We start from the raw sequence: 17,653 nt of genomic DNA, 5'->3' as shown, positions 1-17,653 counted from the left end.
GCTATTTTTCTTTTTGGAAAATTATAAAATAACTACAAACCCTCAGAAATATAAATAAGAGATGATTTACTGCCATACCTTCACGGTTAACTAAAAACTCTGGAAGGTAGAAAAACTCCGGGATAAGTTCTTTCACATCAGTCATGGATTCAAAAGATGAGAGGCGCCAAGTCGTATTTGTAGAATGAAAAGTTCTGTCTGGAATGTCAAAACTTTGATCTAGAAAAAAATACAAGTAATACAATTAAGACACAAAGACCTGATTCCATCTGGAGCCTCTTATAATCAACTTACTTCCGCTACATCAAAAAGACTGAAATGATGTTCATCTTATTTGTCCCTAGTTTAAGAGAGGTTATTCATGTTCTTGAAAATAAATATTTCTATATATAATTTGAGACCGCACTATTTTATTTAATCTGTATTATGTTTCATAACACATATAACTAAATAAATTTATACCATTTATTTATTTAATTGATTATTATCTGTCTACTCAAGTAGAATGAAAGTTCCATAAAAGCAAGGATGTGGTGTATTACCCAAAGCTAGCACATGCTAGGTACTCAATAATGATTTATTTATTGAACGAATGAAAGGAGGAAAATTAAAGCTCAAGTAGGTAAAATAGTTTTTCCTCACAAAGAAGCAAAATTATTCCTTCACCTCTAACTGTTAAAACTATTTTTTTTCCCCTGAGGAAGATTAGCTCTGAATTAACATCTGCTGCCAATCCACCAATCCTCCTCTTTTTGCTGCAGAAGACTGGCCCTGAGCTAACATCCGTGCTTATCTTCCTCTACTTTACTTTTTTCCCTCTACGCCTGCCACAGCATGGCTTGACAAGCAGTGCGTAGGTCCGTGCCGGGGATCCAAACCAGTGAACCCTGTGCCACCAAGTGGAGTGTGAGAACTGAACCACTATGCCACTGGAGTGGCCCCTGTTAAGACCACTTTTTCTTCTTTCTTTTCTCTTTTGGGCATGAGGGTATTGCTTTTTAGATGTCATAAGCTAAAGAATTAAGTAAGATTTCCTATGAATGAAAATAAAGCTAAGCATAGGCACTCCTTTAAGTTTTCCTGGTGTAGACTATTAATACCATAGAATTGAATTTTGACCCTGTCTCTTCTCTGTCAACAGTTACTAGACTTTTCAGCCTTAGGGCAGGCCTAGAATATTAAATGATATCCAAAGGCCAGCCCCTGAAAACAGTGCAGATGCTTCTTAGGAACTAGGCTGTACCATCTGCAACTCCTCTGAACTTGCTGAAGTTTGAACAATCTGTCACAGACAGATCTCAGCATCAGGCAAGGTACAATTTTAAAGAGACATGCTAAATTTCTCCCTGAAGCCTGAGCTGATCTGTGGGGCAACATTTTCCACTGCTTTTATTGCTTTCTCATCTATTCTGTCAAATCAGTTAGCATTGGCTGGCCACTAAATAAAATCTAGGAAGAAATGAGGTTTATAAATAGTTCTATTTTCTCAGAAAGTACAGAAGGCCACTTAAAGAAATATTTAACTCACTAGCTCATTCAGGAGAAAAAGTTATCAATCTAAATGGAATCCAGAAGAACTAAAGGCAATTCTCTAAGGCTATGGTGGAGTCACAGTAACTAGAGTAGAGACTACGGAATTGTGGAACAAGAGCAGCACATTGAGGGTTCTGTTCATGCTTTCTCTGTAGTTTATTAATTTTTTAAAAAAGTGATACTATAAACTCCCATAATCTAGAACATGCATGTACTAACTAATGGTTCAAAACCTAGCACTTTTGCCCCCGGGGGCATTTGGCAATGTCTGGAGACATTTTTGGTTCTCACAGCTGGTTGGGGGGATGCCACTGGCATCCAGTGGGCAGACGCCAGGGATGCTGTTAAATGCCCTACAATGCACAGAACAGTCCCCACAAAAAAGAATTATGTAGCTCGAAATGACTACAGTGCCAAGGTGAGAAACCCTGGACTAAACCAGAAGTCTAGAAATAAATTCAAAAGCCAACATAAATCTTTTTAAACTAATCAGATGAAACTGAATGGGGACTGAGTTAGTCTTTTTCTAAAAGAAAAAATTCTTAAATACACAATGAAGAAAACCTAGCATAATAGCAATATGTAAAAATAGGTAAGAAATTTTAGTTGATTGAGAGTTTTATATTAATAGATTCTTGGGCTATGTTAAAAGAAATAGAGGGAAGTAACAGTTCTGTTATACACTGCAGTGTTCCCAAACCACATCTGAAATATTCTTTTTCATTTTGGGACTGCCACTTTTTAATAAGGGCATTCACAAATCAGAACACATCCAGAAAGATGATCAGAAGAGTGACAGGTTTGGAAACCAGAGTAAACAAGGATGGCTTAAACATTAGTTCTTAAAACTCTACTAAGTACAGAACTGTCTTATTTCTTTTTTGTATTCCTTGCAGTAGGTGGGATAAGACCTTGCATACAGGAGGCTTTCAATCTGACGTCAAATTAACTAAGGATAATTAGTCTGGGGATAAACAAGACGGAGACAGAGAAAGGCAACAGGGAAAAAATCTTCAAATATTTGAACAGCTGTCACGTGGAACATCTGTGTACTTACAGAGGGACAAATACAGTCATGTACCATATAACGACGTTTCAGTCAACAACGAACTGCACATATGATGGTGGTGCCCTAAGATTAGCACCATAGAGCCTAGGTGTGTAGGGGGCTATACCATCTAGGTTTGTGTAAGTATACTTTGTGATGTTTGCACAACAATGAAATTGCCTAACAACATACTTCTCAGAACACATCCCCATCGTTAAGCCACGTGTGGCAGCTTAAGAAAGCACCTTTTTATAGACCAAGTAGAGAGAATACAAAATTCACTCCTCCAAGAGGTTGCATATGAGTAAAAATATATAAAGAAGTTCAAGATGTGTTGAGTAAATGAATGGATAATGATTCTATAAAGGATTCTGGGTGCCATGAGGAACAACTACAGAACTAATACCACGGTTCTCGTTAGAAACTGATGGGTGAGTGTGTCCCCATTTGCACACAAATTAGAAAATTCACCTCTGTCTAAGTCATCTGCAGGCCTGCAGGCTGTCACTGAAAACGCTGAGGTAGATTATTAACTAGAAAGTTACTATGGTGAAGGTGGCAGTGTGGTTTTCCTGTTAACTAGTTATTTATAATAAATTACAATAATATATTCCCTCCCTTTTGGGTTCAAAGATAACTTACGTGATCTGAAATAATTATTAAGTTGAACACCTTTAAAAAATGAAATGCATATGCTTTAAAAGGGTAAATTTTACAGTGCGTGAATTACATCTTAATTTTTAAAAGGTGAATTGCATTTTTATAAACTTAGATACATTTAATTTGAAGCCAAATTTGAAACCTTAGCAAGATGATTTGGCTTACTGCAGGTCTTTTGAAGAAAATTTTGTCAAAGGAATAAATAGAATTCTTTCTCCTGTGGTTTGATTAGTGTCACTCAAGTCAGTCAAGACTTTTTTCTAATGACCCAGAAAGACTTTTTAGATAGTTATAAAACCATCCTTACCTTGATAGGCTAAAAACATTTTCGTGAAAGGAGGCATCCTGACCAGGAAGTGAAGCACAGTGCCGCTGTTAGAATAGTGGGAGCCGTAGTGGTAGGGCTGCACCGGAGGCATGGGGTCATCTTCCCTAGCTCCTTTGCGGTACTCTTCCTCCAAGTACTGAAGGAAACAGGGAATCAGAGAGAATTCATGATAGTGAGCTCCAGGGAAAGCTGGAGAAGCCTAGCTCGTTGTCTTTTCCAACCTTCCCTGCTACCGCTTTGATGCCATTCTCATGGCTTGCCTTTCTACTCGTGTTTGGACCTCAGCCACCTTGAGTATCTGGGAGTCTCCTCCTTGGTGCCCTGCTGAGGCGTGAAGACTCGAGAAGCATCTCACAGTCTGCACCTTTACTCTCATTCCCTCATAGAAAACCCACCTGTTCTGCACCCTACCTCCCAGCGTTCTGGCTCCCAACTAACGGCTCATGATGTCTAAGTTGGTCAAGTGCTCAAATGGGAGCCACTACTATCCCTGGAGACTGGATTTTAAAAGAGGGTTTCAAGATGTAATGCCATGTTCTTCAGAGAAATGCTTCTCTAGTGGTGGTAATGCAATAGAAATGTAAAAACTGTACCACATTATTGGAATTCTTAGGTATTAAGAGAACATCTTACGGCTGTTTTGCAGTGTGGTTACACAGAGATAAAGAATACGGTGATTTTTCACTACTCATCTTCCCATCATAAAGTAGGAAGCTCAACCAAATATTTGATATCTGTCACTATTCTCATCTCTCATGGCTTCTGTCTGGCTCTGATAAGAAAGTCAGGTGACAGTGAATTTTCTGGAGTCACTTCTCCTTGATTCCCATAGCACTGCCCCATTTTTAACTGCAGAAGAATCAAGCAGTGACAGCTGTGAGATGCTTGGAGGTATCCTTCTGGAACTATGACAGAAAACATTGTGATGAATCTGAGAAAACTGCTTCAGCTGCTCCTAACTTTATACTCTTGTAAAGAATGCAACATGTGGCTAATGAGTTTTCTTAATTGCCAACAGAATTCCATTAATATTAATTTTACAGAAATAGGTAATTAATTTCTATTTTAAAACTTTAAAATATGGTAAATTTCCGTTAATAAACTAATGCATAATATGCTGAATATGAATAATAAGGGATTATGGTACATTATGAATATGCTGATACTGTTATATAAATAATACTAGGGGACACAAATAGCAGGTCCCTGGAAATCCTTGTGACTTTTATAAGGAATAAAATTATCTACATATTTGAATATAACAATGATTTTTATTAGCTTCCAATTTATGCCACAATAAATGTATTTCTTTTTCTGGGCAAAGTATTTGCAGAGAATTGAGACACAGAATAAAATTTAAAATCATATAATGATTTCCAGTTGTTTGTCAATCAAAGCACAAGGAAGTGAAAAACAGAAGATCAATACTATAAATTTAAAATTAGGTAAAACACAAGTTTATAAAACAAAATCCCAGTTTTCACTTATCAAAATATGAGTAAAAGCTAAACCTACCTTGTATGTGTCCACGTAACGATCTTCTTTTTCTTTATACTGCACAGCTATAGGCTTAGAGAGATTTCTGTGAAGGAAGAGATGATGGAAAAAATATGGAGTGTTTTGATACTGTCAGCATTAAGCTGTCTAGATGTCTGCATCCTGTAAGTAAATAAGTGATCAACAAAATACTCGGCCCTTAGTTTAGTGCTTACACATGTTGCTTTACAACTAACACTCATCATCCAAAATTATTATTTCATAAACTATTAAGGTAGAATTTTTAAAAACACATCCATACCAGTATTAGGAATTCCTGACTGATGAGTAACCTATACAAGAAGAGCTGCTGCTACCCCTTGCCTCCCTGCTTCCTCTACTTCCTCCAGAATCATAACTGACGCTGTTCATGGCAGCTGACTCCTACCAAGCCCTAGAAACTCCTATCCTGATTTTCCAGACTGTACACCAGTTAGGCAGTGAAGAGTAAAGGGCGGTTTGGACAGGAAATAGGATCATGAGAAGATGCCATGTAATTATTAGGCTAGTTAGTGAAAACTCAAGAAACAACACATGCTTACAGTGACCAAGTTGAGATGTGGAGTCTGAGTATTGAAATAAATATTTTGTTATCTAATTCATAGATGGTGAGTGACACCATTGTGCACAGTGCAGAGAATGAGTGCATGTGTTTGGATGTGTCTGTGCTGGTGTTTGCACTGTATCAGGGAGGCAAGAGAACCTAAGGATGAATCCTCACTTTTACAAGCTACAGAGTCAAGCAGCTTTCCTGTGCGGTACTTAAAAGAGCAAGAGAAAAAGGTCCAATGAGGAAGGACAGGTTTCCCTGGCTGAGGAGCCATCTGGTCCGGCACTGGGATGGAGGCAACTGGAGTTTGAACATCTGGCACCGTAACTAGATCAACTTCAGATTTCCCCAAATTTCAGTAAGTCAAACCAGGTCTGCTTAGCCAGATGTTGATATATCTATTTTTTTGGAGAATTATTTGATAGGGATATCGAAATTAGTAATAGTAAACACATTTTATTTTTGAGGTCTTTTTAACCCTAAAAACTTTGTTAAAAAGTAAAAATAGTTTTATAGAATAGACACAAATTCATTTCTCAAAAGAAGAGAAATCATGTTTGACATACTGGCAGGCAATTTTTTTCTAAGTAGTGTGAACAGTTTTTTTATTTTTTAAACACAAGTAATACCTATTGCTGTGGTTGAAAAATCAGAAATTCCTGATGAGCAAATAAAATAAACCAAAAATCAGGCACATACTATTACCCACAGGTAAAACATTTTGGTATATATCTTTCCAGATGTCTTTCTGCTTATCTGTGTATGTATATTCACTTTTTAAATAAAAAGAACATCTTGGGGCTGACCCCATGGACGAGTGGTTAAAGTTCTGCGTGCTCTACTTTGGTAGCCTGGGTTTGCGAGTTCAGATCCCAGGCATGGACCTACACAACTTGTCAAGCCATGCTGTGGCGGCATCCCACATATGAAGTAGAGGAAGACTGGCACAGATGTTAGCCCAGGGCTAATCTTACTCAGAAAAAAAAAAAAAGAACATCCCCCTCCATGTATAATATATATTTCTACAATACCACTTTTACTAGCTGCAACATATAACAATTTATTCAAACCTAGTGTTGGGCATTTAGGTTGTTTCTAAATTTTAGCTACTTAAAAAATTGATATGAGGACTATCTTTATGGCTAAATTTTTGCTTGCAGTGCCAGGCACCGTTATCAGCAATGTACCAGACAGAGTTCTTGCCCTCACGACACCTACTACTGCTGGGAACCTTTCTGATAGAGCACACATCCTAAGTATTTCCTAAGGAAAAGGTCCTAGAAGTTAAATTGTTAAAACAGAGTATGCACATTTGAAGAGTTCTTTGGTTATATATTGTTAAATTGCCTTTCAAAAAGATTTTATCTATTTATACCAGTAGTATATAAATTTAAATGTCCATCAGCACTGTATAAAAATGTCTAAAAATAAATAATGTGCCATTTGCTCTTTTTTAAATTGACAAAAACATTAAACTGAATCTGATTTCCTAAAAACTGTCTTAACTAGGCCTGATTATTTAGCAGTTATAATTAAAATACTCTACTATACCAATAGAATATTTGAAGTCAATTTTTCTTTAAACTAAATAAAAGAGTATATTTTTCAAACTAAATAAGCAGAATATACTCTCATCAACCAGGGCTATTTAGTCTCTAAATGCAATTCATTCAGGAAAGGCAGGATAAATGCTAAATTCTTTGCTTTTAATTGCCACAATTCAAAAGCAAGGAATTTGTGTCCAGTTATATCAATGGTGACCAAAGAATTTAGTTTTGCTTTGTTTTTTGGACATTTAAAAAAGTATCATTAACAAGTATTTTTTTATTTAAATATGTTTCAATCAATTATAGTCTTTATTCTTTTTGGTGCTCAGATTTTCCTATCTTTGGCAGTGACAGCCACTTCAAGTTGATCTCTGAGTGCTTTATTTTCTTAAATTGTGGTAAAAAAGACAACACAAAATTTACCATCCTAAACCATTCTCAAGTACACAGTTCAGTAGTGTTAACCATATTCACACTGTTGTGCAATAGCTCTCTAGAACTTTTCCATTGTGCAAAACTGAAACTCCACACCCACTGAACAACAACATCCCATCTCTCCCCTCCCACCACCCTGTTCCCCAGCAACCACCATTCCACTCTCTGCCTCTGAGTTTGACTACCCCAGACAACTCACACAAGCAGAATCACACAGTATCTGTCTTTTTGCAACTGGCTTAATCCATTTAGCACAATGTCCCCAAGGTTCATCCACGTTGTAGAATGTGATAGGACTTCCCTCCTTCTTAAGGTTAAATAATACTCCATTGTATGTATATACCACATTTCCGCCATCCATTCATCCACAGACAGACAGCTGGGCTGCCTCCACATCTTGGTATTATGAATAATGCTTCAATGAATATGAGTGTGAAAATTTTCTTTTCAAGTCCTTTATACAAGACTATATTAGTTTCCTTGCTCTCTGATACAATAAAATATCCCAGGCTCATCTCGTATGTTTTCTTCTAATAAACGTAGAGAAAAATGAGAGAATAGGAAATCACCATTTTGTAACCTCTAGTGAAATAATTGACACAAGCAATAATCATCAATGAAAGAAACAAGTTCAGTGAGAGCCTGGACCCATGGATCAATCTAAGCATCATTAGAGTGGGATATCATCTGCCTCCTGATATGGGGCAATATAAAGTTTACACCAGCACCTAAAAAGGATTCTTGCCAAAAAAAGTTGAACCTGAATCTAATCAAGCCTTTACTTTAGAACTAATTTCCAGTCTCTCGTAAATACAGAAGCTAGAGGAAAAAGCTAAATAGTAACATGAAAATGGGGGACATCCTACAAGATAAATGATCTGTTTTTTTTCAACAAGCCATGTCAGGAAGAAAGAAAGAGAAAAAGACAAAAATGTGAAGGCTGTTCTAGATATATGTTTTGAGAGACACAGCAGCCAAAGGTGACATTGGGCCTGATTTAAGCAAATCAACTATAAAAAGACGTCTTTGATAAATCAAGGGACATTTTAACATGAACTGGATATTAGATAATAGCATAAAATCACTGTTGCTTTTCTTAGATGTGATAATGGCACTGTGGTTATGTAGGAAAATGTTCTATTTTTTTCCTCAAGAGATGTTTACTGAAGAACATAGGATTGACATAGATGTCTGTGATTCGTCTTAAATTAAAAAGGAAAAAAGATTGACGCAAGTTTGGCAAAAATCTTCATAATTGTTGGGGTGATGGACATATGGGGGTTCACTATATATTCACTCTATATATGATTAAGAACATTAATGAAATAAATGACGCACATGGATGAAGCCAAAAGGAGATGATGTTTTTAGTTACCTGTAGACTGATGGATCGCTGAGGTCAAGGGTCTCACTAACATAGTCAGCAAGTATAAACGGGAACACTGGATACTGCATAAGATCATTGAAGGATCGGCCAGCATGTTTGTTTAAGTGAGTCAAATACTCAAAATTTGTAATTTGTCCAGTATACCATAAGTTTGTTAGAGCAGTGATGTTGCCATATTCCAGAAGATTAGGGAGGTTATTTGTTAGTATACTGTGGTACACATCATCGCGAACCTACAAGGGAAGGAGAAAAAAAACATTTTATTTTTAGGCTTACTGAAACTTTTCTCCAAAGAATTCATGATATTATAGGCATGTTTATAATCTCAAGTCCCCCAAGAAAATTTTTTGAGAAATCTGTTAATAAGAAACTAAGAAAAAATTTACATATAAAAGTTACTTATTACAGATCTTTAAAAAAAACAATAAAGGAAAAAGAAGAAATTTCATCTAAATAAACGCAACATGAATGAGTAGAAAGAGCACGGTTTTCTGAATCAGAAAGACCCAGTCTGTGTTCCTGCTTAAACCCTTTGTGCTGCAGTCATGACACGTGTAACATGGTGGGGGGTGGAAATGATATTTATTTCATGAGAATGAAATAAAATATCCTATGTAAGAGAGGATATTTGATTTTCATTACTGATTGAAAACTAATACATGGATTTTCTTAGAGATTCACAAAAGTTCTGTCACAGGAAAAGGGTATGCTGATTTCTTCCGAAGCAATTAAATGACAATTGGTAATGAATGGAAAAAAACAGACGAGCCCGGCCTTTGCTAAAAGCAAATTTGAAATACTCATCTTAAATGTGTATATGCTTCAGGCTAGGAAGGGGGGCCACAGATGCAGATAATCAGAGATGGGACTAAAAGTCAATGAGAAGAACGAGAAAATGTGGCTACAGTTATGGAAAAGGCAAGATCACAGAGTGTTTAAGAACCTAAACCTGGAGATCTGTTTCACAACAATATGAATATAGTCAACACTACTGAACTGTACACTTAAAAATGGTCAAGATGGTAAATTTTATGTTATGTATTTTTAACCACAATTGAAAAAAGAAGAATAGGTTCAAGACAAAAAGCAAAAACCTAAACCTGTAGTCTAAATCTGAAGGTTGTCAACTGCTGAAGCTAAGGTTGATGGAAGGGAATTTATGACAGTCTGCATACTGAACTCTGCAAGAAAAAGGAAGCATTCATTCATTCAACAGATACTCCTTAAGCACCTACATACTAGTATGTTCAAGGTGCTGAAGACATAGCACTTAACAAAACAAAGTCCTTACGTTATTATTGGGGAGGCAATGTTGGATGCTATTAAGTCCTACAGAGAAAAATAGAGTAAGGTAAAGGAGATAAGGGATGCTGGGGGTAGGAGTGAGAGAGAGGCTGCTATTTTATTTAGTCAGGAAAAGTCTCTCTGATAAGGAGACATTTGATCATGGAACCTGAAAAAAGTGAGAGTGAGTCATATGGATTTCTAAGAAGAAAGCATTCTAGGCAGCATTCCTGGCAGGAGTAAGCACAAAGGCCCTGAGGCATCAGTGTGTCTGCTATATTCAAGGAAAAGAAAGTCACCATGGTTAGAGTAGAGAGATTGAGGGATAGAATGGTAGAAGACAAGCTCAGAGAGTTAACAAGATGCCAGATTCTTGAGTGCTTTTATTAGGCTATTGTAAGGACTTTGGCTTTAATGGAGTGACACAGGACGTGACTGGAGGGTTCTGAGCAGAGGAATGCCATGATCCCACGTACGTACGTCAGCTGCTGCGTTGAGAACAGTCTGAAAGACGGGGGAGTATGGAAGCAGGAGGGCCAGTTAGGAGGGTGTTGTAATGATTTCGGCAGGAGATGCTGGCGACTGAGAGCAGGATGGTAGCAATGGAAGTTACCAGATTCTAGATGTATTTTGAGGGGAGAGCCAACAGGACTTATTGACAGAGTAAGTGTGGGAGATAGGAGAATAAGAGGAGTCTAGGATAATCCCAAGGCTTTGGGATTCAGAAAGATTAGAGTTGCCATTTACTCAGATGGGGAAATTATAAAGAGATTTTGGGGGAAAGATTAGAAATTCAGCTTTGTACACGTTAAATGTGAGATGCCAATTAGACTTGCAAGTGGAGATGCAAGTAGGGAGTTAAACATTTGAGTGCGACATTTAGGGGAGAGGTTTGGGTAGTGATATGAATTTGTAAGCTGTTGGAACACAGATAGTATTCAAAATCACAGGACTGGATGAGAAGAGAAGAGGTCTGAATATGAGCCCTGAGACACTCCAAGGAAGCATCCGTGAACAGGACTGAGAAGGAATGGCTGGTGAGGTCAAAGGAGAACTAAGAGGAGGTGATAAGCCAGAAGTCCAGTGAGGAAGGCTTTTTTTTTCTTTTAAGAAAGAGAATAATCAGCTGTGTCAAATGCTGCTGATAGGTCAAGTAAGATGGGGACTAAGAAATGTGACCGTAGCATTTAGCAACATGGAGGTCACTGTGACCCAGGCCAGAGAAATTATAGGTGGAATGGTGAGAAAAAAATATGACTGGAGCATTTCAAAAGAGAATTGGAGGGGAGGAATGGGAGGCAGCAAGCATATACAACTTTTTCTAAGAGGTTGTCTATAAAAGAGAGCAGACAAATAGCAGCTGAAGAGATGTGGGGGTCAAGAAAGGGCTTGTCAGAAACGGAATCTACCATCAAGTTTGAACCACCCCCTTCAAGTTGGTTATGTGTTCATTCATTTACTTTTTACAGATACAGTCTCTTTGGGGAATCAGAATTTAATACAGTTTAGGAGGACAAAAATAATACTAATATAACCAAGCATTTACTTTAATTAGGACTAAGACATAAGGCAATTTTTATTTGATTTCAGAAACTGTGAATTAAAGTTTAAGTAAGTTAACCCTTCATATAATCAGTATGAGTAAAGTTACACTGGTTCCATGATCACTTCAAAAATAGATATCTATTAGAAAGCTGAATTTACCTTGGTGTTATCAAATGCTAATAGGAGTGTTCTGCCATTTGTTAAAAAGATTTCTACAGCATTATCTCTCAATTGCCACCAACGCTTGTGAACTTCTTTAATTTCTTCATATGTCCAGGAAAATGATGCTGGCTCCAATTCTCCCTGAAGGTTCTAAGACAAAAGAAAAAGATGAAATTATTTGCATCACATGAAATATAAATAATCATTTTAATTTTAGATTTTTAAAAATTCTCAAAATGAAATGCAAAGTCTTTCTTTTGTGGCAAAATGGCAGATAAGAATCACTGAAAATCTTCCCACTACTAAACATTTCAAAATTCTGGGTAAAATTTAAGAAACTTAAAAAAATTAATAGACTTTATTTGTATTTTTTTTTAATAGACTTTACTTTGTTTAGAGCAGTTTTAGGTTTACAGAAAATTAAATAGATAATACAGAGAGTTCTCATGTATCCCCTTTCCACACTCAGTTTCCCTATTACTGTCTTACATTAGTGTGGTGCATCTGTTACAATTGATGAGCCAATACTGAATATACTATTCTTAACTAAAGTCTGTAGGTTACATTAGGGTTCACTCTTGATGCTGTATAGTTCTATAGGTTTTGACAAATGTTTAATGAAATGTATCATACAGAATAGTTTCACTGTCCTAAAATTCTCTTGTGCTCCCTCCTCCTTTCCTCCTTTCCCTATCCTGGCAACCACTGATCTCTTTACTGTCTCTATAGTGTTCCCTTTTCCTGAATGCCATGTAGTTGGAATCACACAGTATGTAGCCTTTTTAGACTGACTTATTTTACTAAGCAAATATTCTGTTAAATATAGAGCTGAGCTTGCAAGAAAGTAAAGGAAATGAAACCCCCAGGAGTCAAAAATAAAGAGAAATTTGAAAAACAGCTATAAGGAGGAAGTGACACTTTGGCCAACCAGTTGTGTATGTGTTCACATGCCCATACACCTATGCACACACTCCAGTTTCAGAAACTAAGTGACTTAGGTTAACATCCACTTGAGGACAAAAGATGAGGCCTTGGGTTCTCTGGATCACAGTGTGGCACTGAAATTCCTTCAGAAAGCTAAAACTCATGAAGGGATATGTTCCCAGTGAAAGAGCAGACAAACAAATGTGCCCATCAATAAAGAGGAATAACCAGGAAGCCTGTCTCTTTTGGCCTGGGGTCTGGTTGGAGAATAGAAAAAAGCCTCTGCCTGAGAATTCATAACTATGGCTCTGCTCTCAGTTAAAATCAACCTATCTGCATGGCCTGGGAATTCCCAAGCTATGAAACAGTTCCCATGCCCCTGAATCATCCAGCAAAGGCAAAGCAGTCTCCTGTAACTAACACCGCATTCCTGCAAATACAGCCCCACTGAATGCAAGCTCACAAACCAGTGTGTAGCAAGTAGCTACATTCCCTTTCTATGTGGTTAGCAGAGGAAGTAGATGATAAGTGTGTACGGGAAAGCTGGATCTCCTGCAGAGCATTAATCTTAGCCCCACATTCTAGAATGAAGAGTTAGGGGCATAGGTCCTACACCTCCTACCGTCACTGGGCTCTTCCCAAAGTACAAAATCAAGAAAAACTTAAAAGAACACATCTAAATCTTTTGTAAATTGCAGTTGAATACATGAATGATGTCACTTGATGCTTTTAATAGAAAATTCATGAAAAAAGCTTCTACCAAAGTTTAAAACTAGTTAGAATTTATCTGATCAAATAAAGCTGTATCCTAGCTTGTTTTTTTCCATCAGCTTTCCCTTTTGGAAAACTGCATGTACTTATGCTTTTGTGTTGGCTAACAGGAAGCTCAGAGCAAAATTTAGAACTCACTTGCAGTAGCTACCTGATCCCAGGCTCTACATCTTTCCAAAGCCTTATTTAAAAATCTGAAAATGTGAATTGCCCTGCTTTGTGTTTGCTTTACTACTGTATTGAGTCCCAACTAACTTCTAGAAGTAGAAGCAAGAAGTATATTACAAATAAAATGTTTTAATGAAAATGTAATACTATCATACTTAAAACCAAATTGCTCCTTGTTTAGCTTCAACATTCATTCATTCATTCGTTCATTCATTCACTCCACACACATTAACTGAGCGCTATGGGCAAAGTGCTCCACTAAGTGCTCTACATAAAATACATCTGTATAGGACAAAAGGGGGCATGGGATTTTTGTACACATATTTAAAATGCAAAGTAGTAAATGTCATATAAGAAGTAAGAACAAATGCTACAAAAGTACAGAGGAAGGAAGGCTCCTTCAATCTACTAAAAAGCAAGGGTATTTTTAGGAGAGTTTTAAATGTGGAAAACGTCACTTTTTGGACCCAGAAAAATGTCGGCTTATATATCAACTATTAAATTCCTTCATTACTAAAAAGATACATCTTGAAAGATAACATAACTATACTTTTACTAGCTGGGATAATTCTGTGGTAATAGCTATAGAAATCATGAAAGAATGCCTACTTAATTTTTGGCTATATTAAATATTTTCATGATTTTTTTCCACAGTATTTGTTTTATAACCAAATTCTGTTTTCACTTAATTTCTTTGAAATCAAATATGTATTCACTGTTAAATCACATATAATCTTGTTTAGTGTATCCTTAGGAATTCCTGGCTTTAGAACTTTTTGAAACAAAAAGCCTTATTTCTCCTATTACACAGATCTCCAAACAATATTTTAATGGAATACGAGCCAAATGAAACGGATAAAAAGATTTACTATACAAAAAATGTGAATTAAGAGTCTTTTTTGTTATTTTCTGATTAATATCAGTATTTCCAGAAGAATAAAAATTATGATTACTAAGCTAAATGAGTATCAAGAATACTTAAGCTATGTACTTGATAGTAGACTGGGAGTGTCAGGGGGGCAGTTATTTGTCACTACAGAGGACAGTGTGGGAAAGAATGGACATAAATCGAAATAACAGGAGCACTTCAGAATTTGACTCATAATACTAACTGCTATGAGACTCAGACCATAAGCCAGAGGAGATGGCATGGTCTTCTTTCTAAAATTAGCTTTAAAAAAATGTTTGGAATTCAGACCAGTCTACACATAGAGGGACAATAAATGTACTCTAATAGTTCTACCTGCTCTCTGGTTACACTGAATTTATACATTTTTTTGGAATTCGTCTAGATTTACATAAGTGCAAACTTAAGCCTCTACTCACCGAACTCTCGACTGTATCAGAAGCATTATCTTCTACAAAATACATTCCACATTTACCTGCAGAAAATAACTGGATATGAGTTTTAAAATGTATGTGCACTATTACCCTATACGGTTGAAAGCATGACCTCTGGAATCAGTTGGCCTGAATTTGAATCTCAGCACCCAGAAACAGTTCCTGACACTCAATAAATATTTTTGAAGGCATCCATGAGCTCTTGGGAAAGTTGCTTAACCTCTTTGTGCCTTAGTTTCCTTATTAAAAAAATGAGAGGGGACTTTTTCACAAGGTTACTGTGGGAATTAAATTAGAATATATGTAAAATGCTTATTAACAGTGCCTGGCACTCATTTTTTAAAAAATGTAGGCTATTTATTATTACCAGTATTCTTCTTATGTGACTAGCATATTCATTTGCTTTATTTTGTCACACATTAACTGGAGTCAAGTTGTAAATCAAATTTTCTAGCAAGAGTAATCCTTAATTATTTTGCTGACTTAAACACTCAATAGGGTCGAATAGGCCTTAAAAGATAGCCCCCCAATTCTTCCTGCTTCATAGGCTGTTGTTAACACATGTCCGTATGTCACGTATCCAAACGGTAGGAACTCCTTGGAGCTCTGCATTGCGTGCTGGTCCCCACTGAGCACTGGTATGGCTGGCTCAGAGAAGGGTACCAGCTCCATCCTTGTGACCCTGGGGTTCAGTCACGGCAAGCTTGAAGCTCCGCATCTTGGGCTTTGGAGGCTGGAGCTTTAGCCTACAGCAGGAACTCTCAAATTTGAGGGTGAAACAGAATTGCTGGAAGGCTCATCAAAATGCAGATTGCTGGGCCCCATACACAGAGTTTCAGGCTCAGCAGGTCTGGGCTGGGGCCTGAGAGCTGCATTTCTAAGAAGTTCCCATGTGATGCTGATGCTCCTGATTTGGGGACCACGTTTTGAGAACAACTGGCCTACAGCATACAAATTGGTTCTTCAAGGAAACAGACACCAAGGGGTATAACTTTATTCCTTCATATTTTGAGGAAAAAATTTCTCACCAAATGTAACTATATAGGTATCCATGGATCGAAAATTGGGCCTTTCTCTCAGAAGCACAATAGAAAATGTAAATTATGAACAATCTCAAGGTGGATATATTTCTTATGCATAGGTATATCTGTTAAAACAGTAGGCATATAAGTATACCAATAGTTCTTCACTTTAAAAATCAAAATTGATATATAATAAAAGCGATGGCTAAATATAAAAATGTATACTCATGAAGAAAGCCAATTTTATAAAAATTAAAATGCTATTCATGTGCCTTTCAGAAAATGACTGTCATTTCTTTACATTCATGAATCACATGCATTCTACATGTTACAGCAAAATAACCTATGTGATATTAGAGAAAACTTATTTGATTGAATGGCTGTGTGTCAAATAATGCTTCAAATTATCTAAGAATAAAATACAGCAGGGTGAATATGTGTAAAACTCTTCAAAATGTGACTTACCTAATAACAATTCACCAGCTGTCTCTCTAGATGGTGCAACACTGATGCATCTTCGATTCACTCTGTGAAAACATATTTAAAATGACTATGATTAAATGTTTTGATCAATTTTACAGAGTGTAAGTTTTATTTTATCTAGTAAAAGACTTCAGAAAAGCAGACAAGTTTTAAAAGCATGAGATGTCTTGTCCAAACCCACAGGAAAATATTATCTCATTTTTTAACATTCTATAGTAGAGGAGAAAATGACTGAAACTTTAAAAAGACGACTAATAATCCCTATACTCTGTATGCAGGATATAGGCATTCAATTATTTAAAGGAGATTTCAGTATTTTCTATTTTCTAGTAAATAAGCAAACATTGGGTCATGTCTCTGATATTTCAAACACATAAAAGAAGCCTACTATTCTAGGAAAAACACAGATTTAGAATCGGAAAAGTTCCTTTACTCTTTAGTCAAGTCACTTATCTTCTTTGAGTCTCAGTTTTTCATCTGTAAAATGGGCATGTAATAACTACCACCACAAAAATAGTGACAATACTATCCATAGTTAACATACACTGACCCACTTAATACTTAACAATACTATGATACTTCGGGTGTGATTATCTTACTCATGTAACAGATAAGGAAACTGAGACAGAGAGGCTAAGACTTGCCCAAGATCAGACAGCTTGTAAGAGAAGGAAGGAGAATTGGAACCTTTAATGACTATACTAGATTGCCTCTTGATGATGCCACCAGCAGCACCGTATACTTCACAAAGTCATTAGAAAAGTCAACTATGAAAATATATATATGCAAACAAGGGCCAGAGCACGACGACTGAAGTCCAATGAGTCCTTGCCATCAAAAATGTCTACTCCTTTTGGATTTTGGCCATTCAACCTTGTCCTCTCTTGAGCCATGTTTAGGACCTTTCCTAAACCACAGCATTATCTAAA

General features: G+C 36.6%; 1 protein-coding gene across 1 annotated transcript in view; it reads right to left on the bottom strand.

The window, feature by feature from the left end:
* The window catches only part of LYST (lysosomal trafficking regulator), a 195,446-nt gene that overhangs the window by 36,901 nt on the left and 140,892 nt on the right, over positions 1-17,653 (bottom strand). The window contains exons 37-43 of the mRNA XM_070492422.1: positions 16,707-16,768; positions 15,205-15,260; positions 12,013-12,165; positions 9,013-9,257; positions 5,085-5,151; positions 3,549-3,705; positions 79-219 (exon numbers count right to left, since the gene is read on the bottom strand). Coding sequence (XP_070348523.1) covers positions 79-219; positions 3,549-3,705; positions 5,085-5,151; positions 9,013-9,257; positions 12,013-12,165; positions 15,205-15,260; positions 16,707-16,768 — 881 coding nt within the window. The remainder of the gene's footprint in view (positions 1-78; positions 220-3,548; positions 3,706-5,084; positions 5,152-9,012; positions 9,258-12,012; positions 12,166-15,204; positions 15,261-16,706; positions 16,769-17,653) is intronic.

The sequence above is a fragment of the Equus asinus genome, chromosome 2, assembly GCF_041296235.1.
Source record: "Equus asinus isolate D_3611 breed Donkey chromosome 2, EquAss-T2T_v2, whole genome shotgun sequence".
Taxonomy (NCBI): Eukaryota; Metazoa; Chordata; class Mammalia; order Perissodactyla; family Equidae; genus Equus; species Equus asinus.
This window is presented reverse-complemented; position numbering and strand designations above follow the sequence as displayed.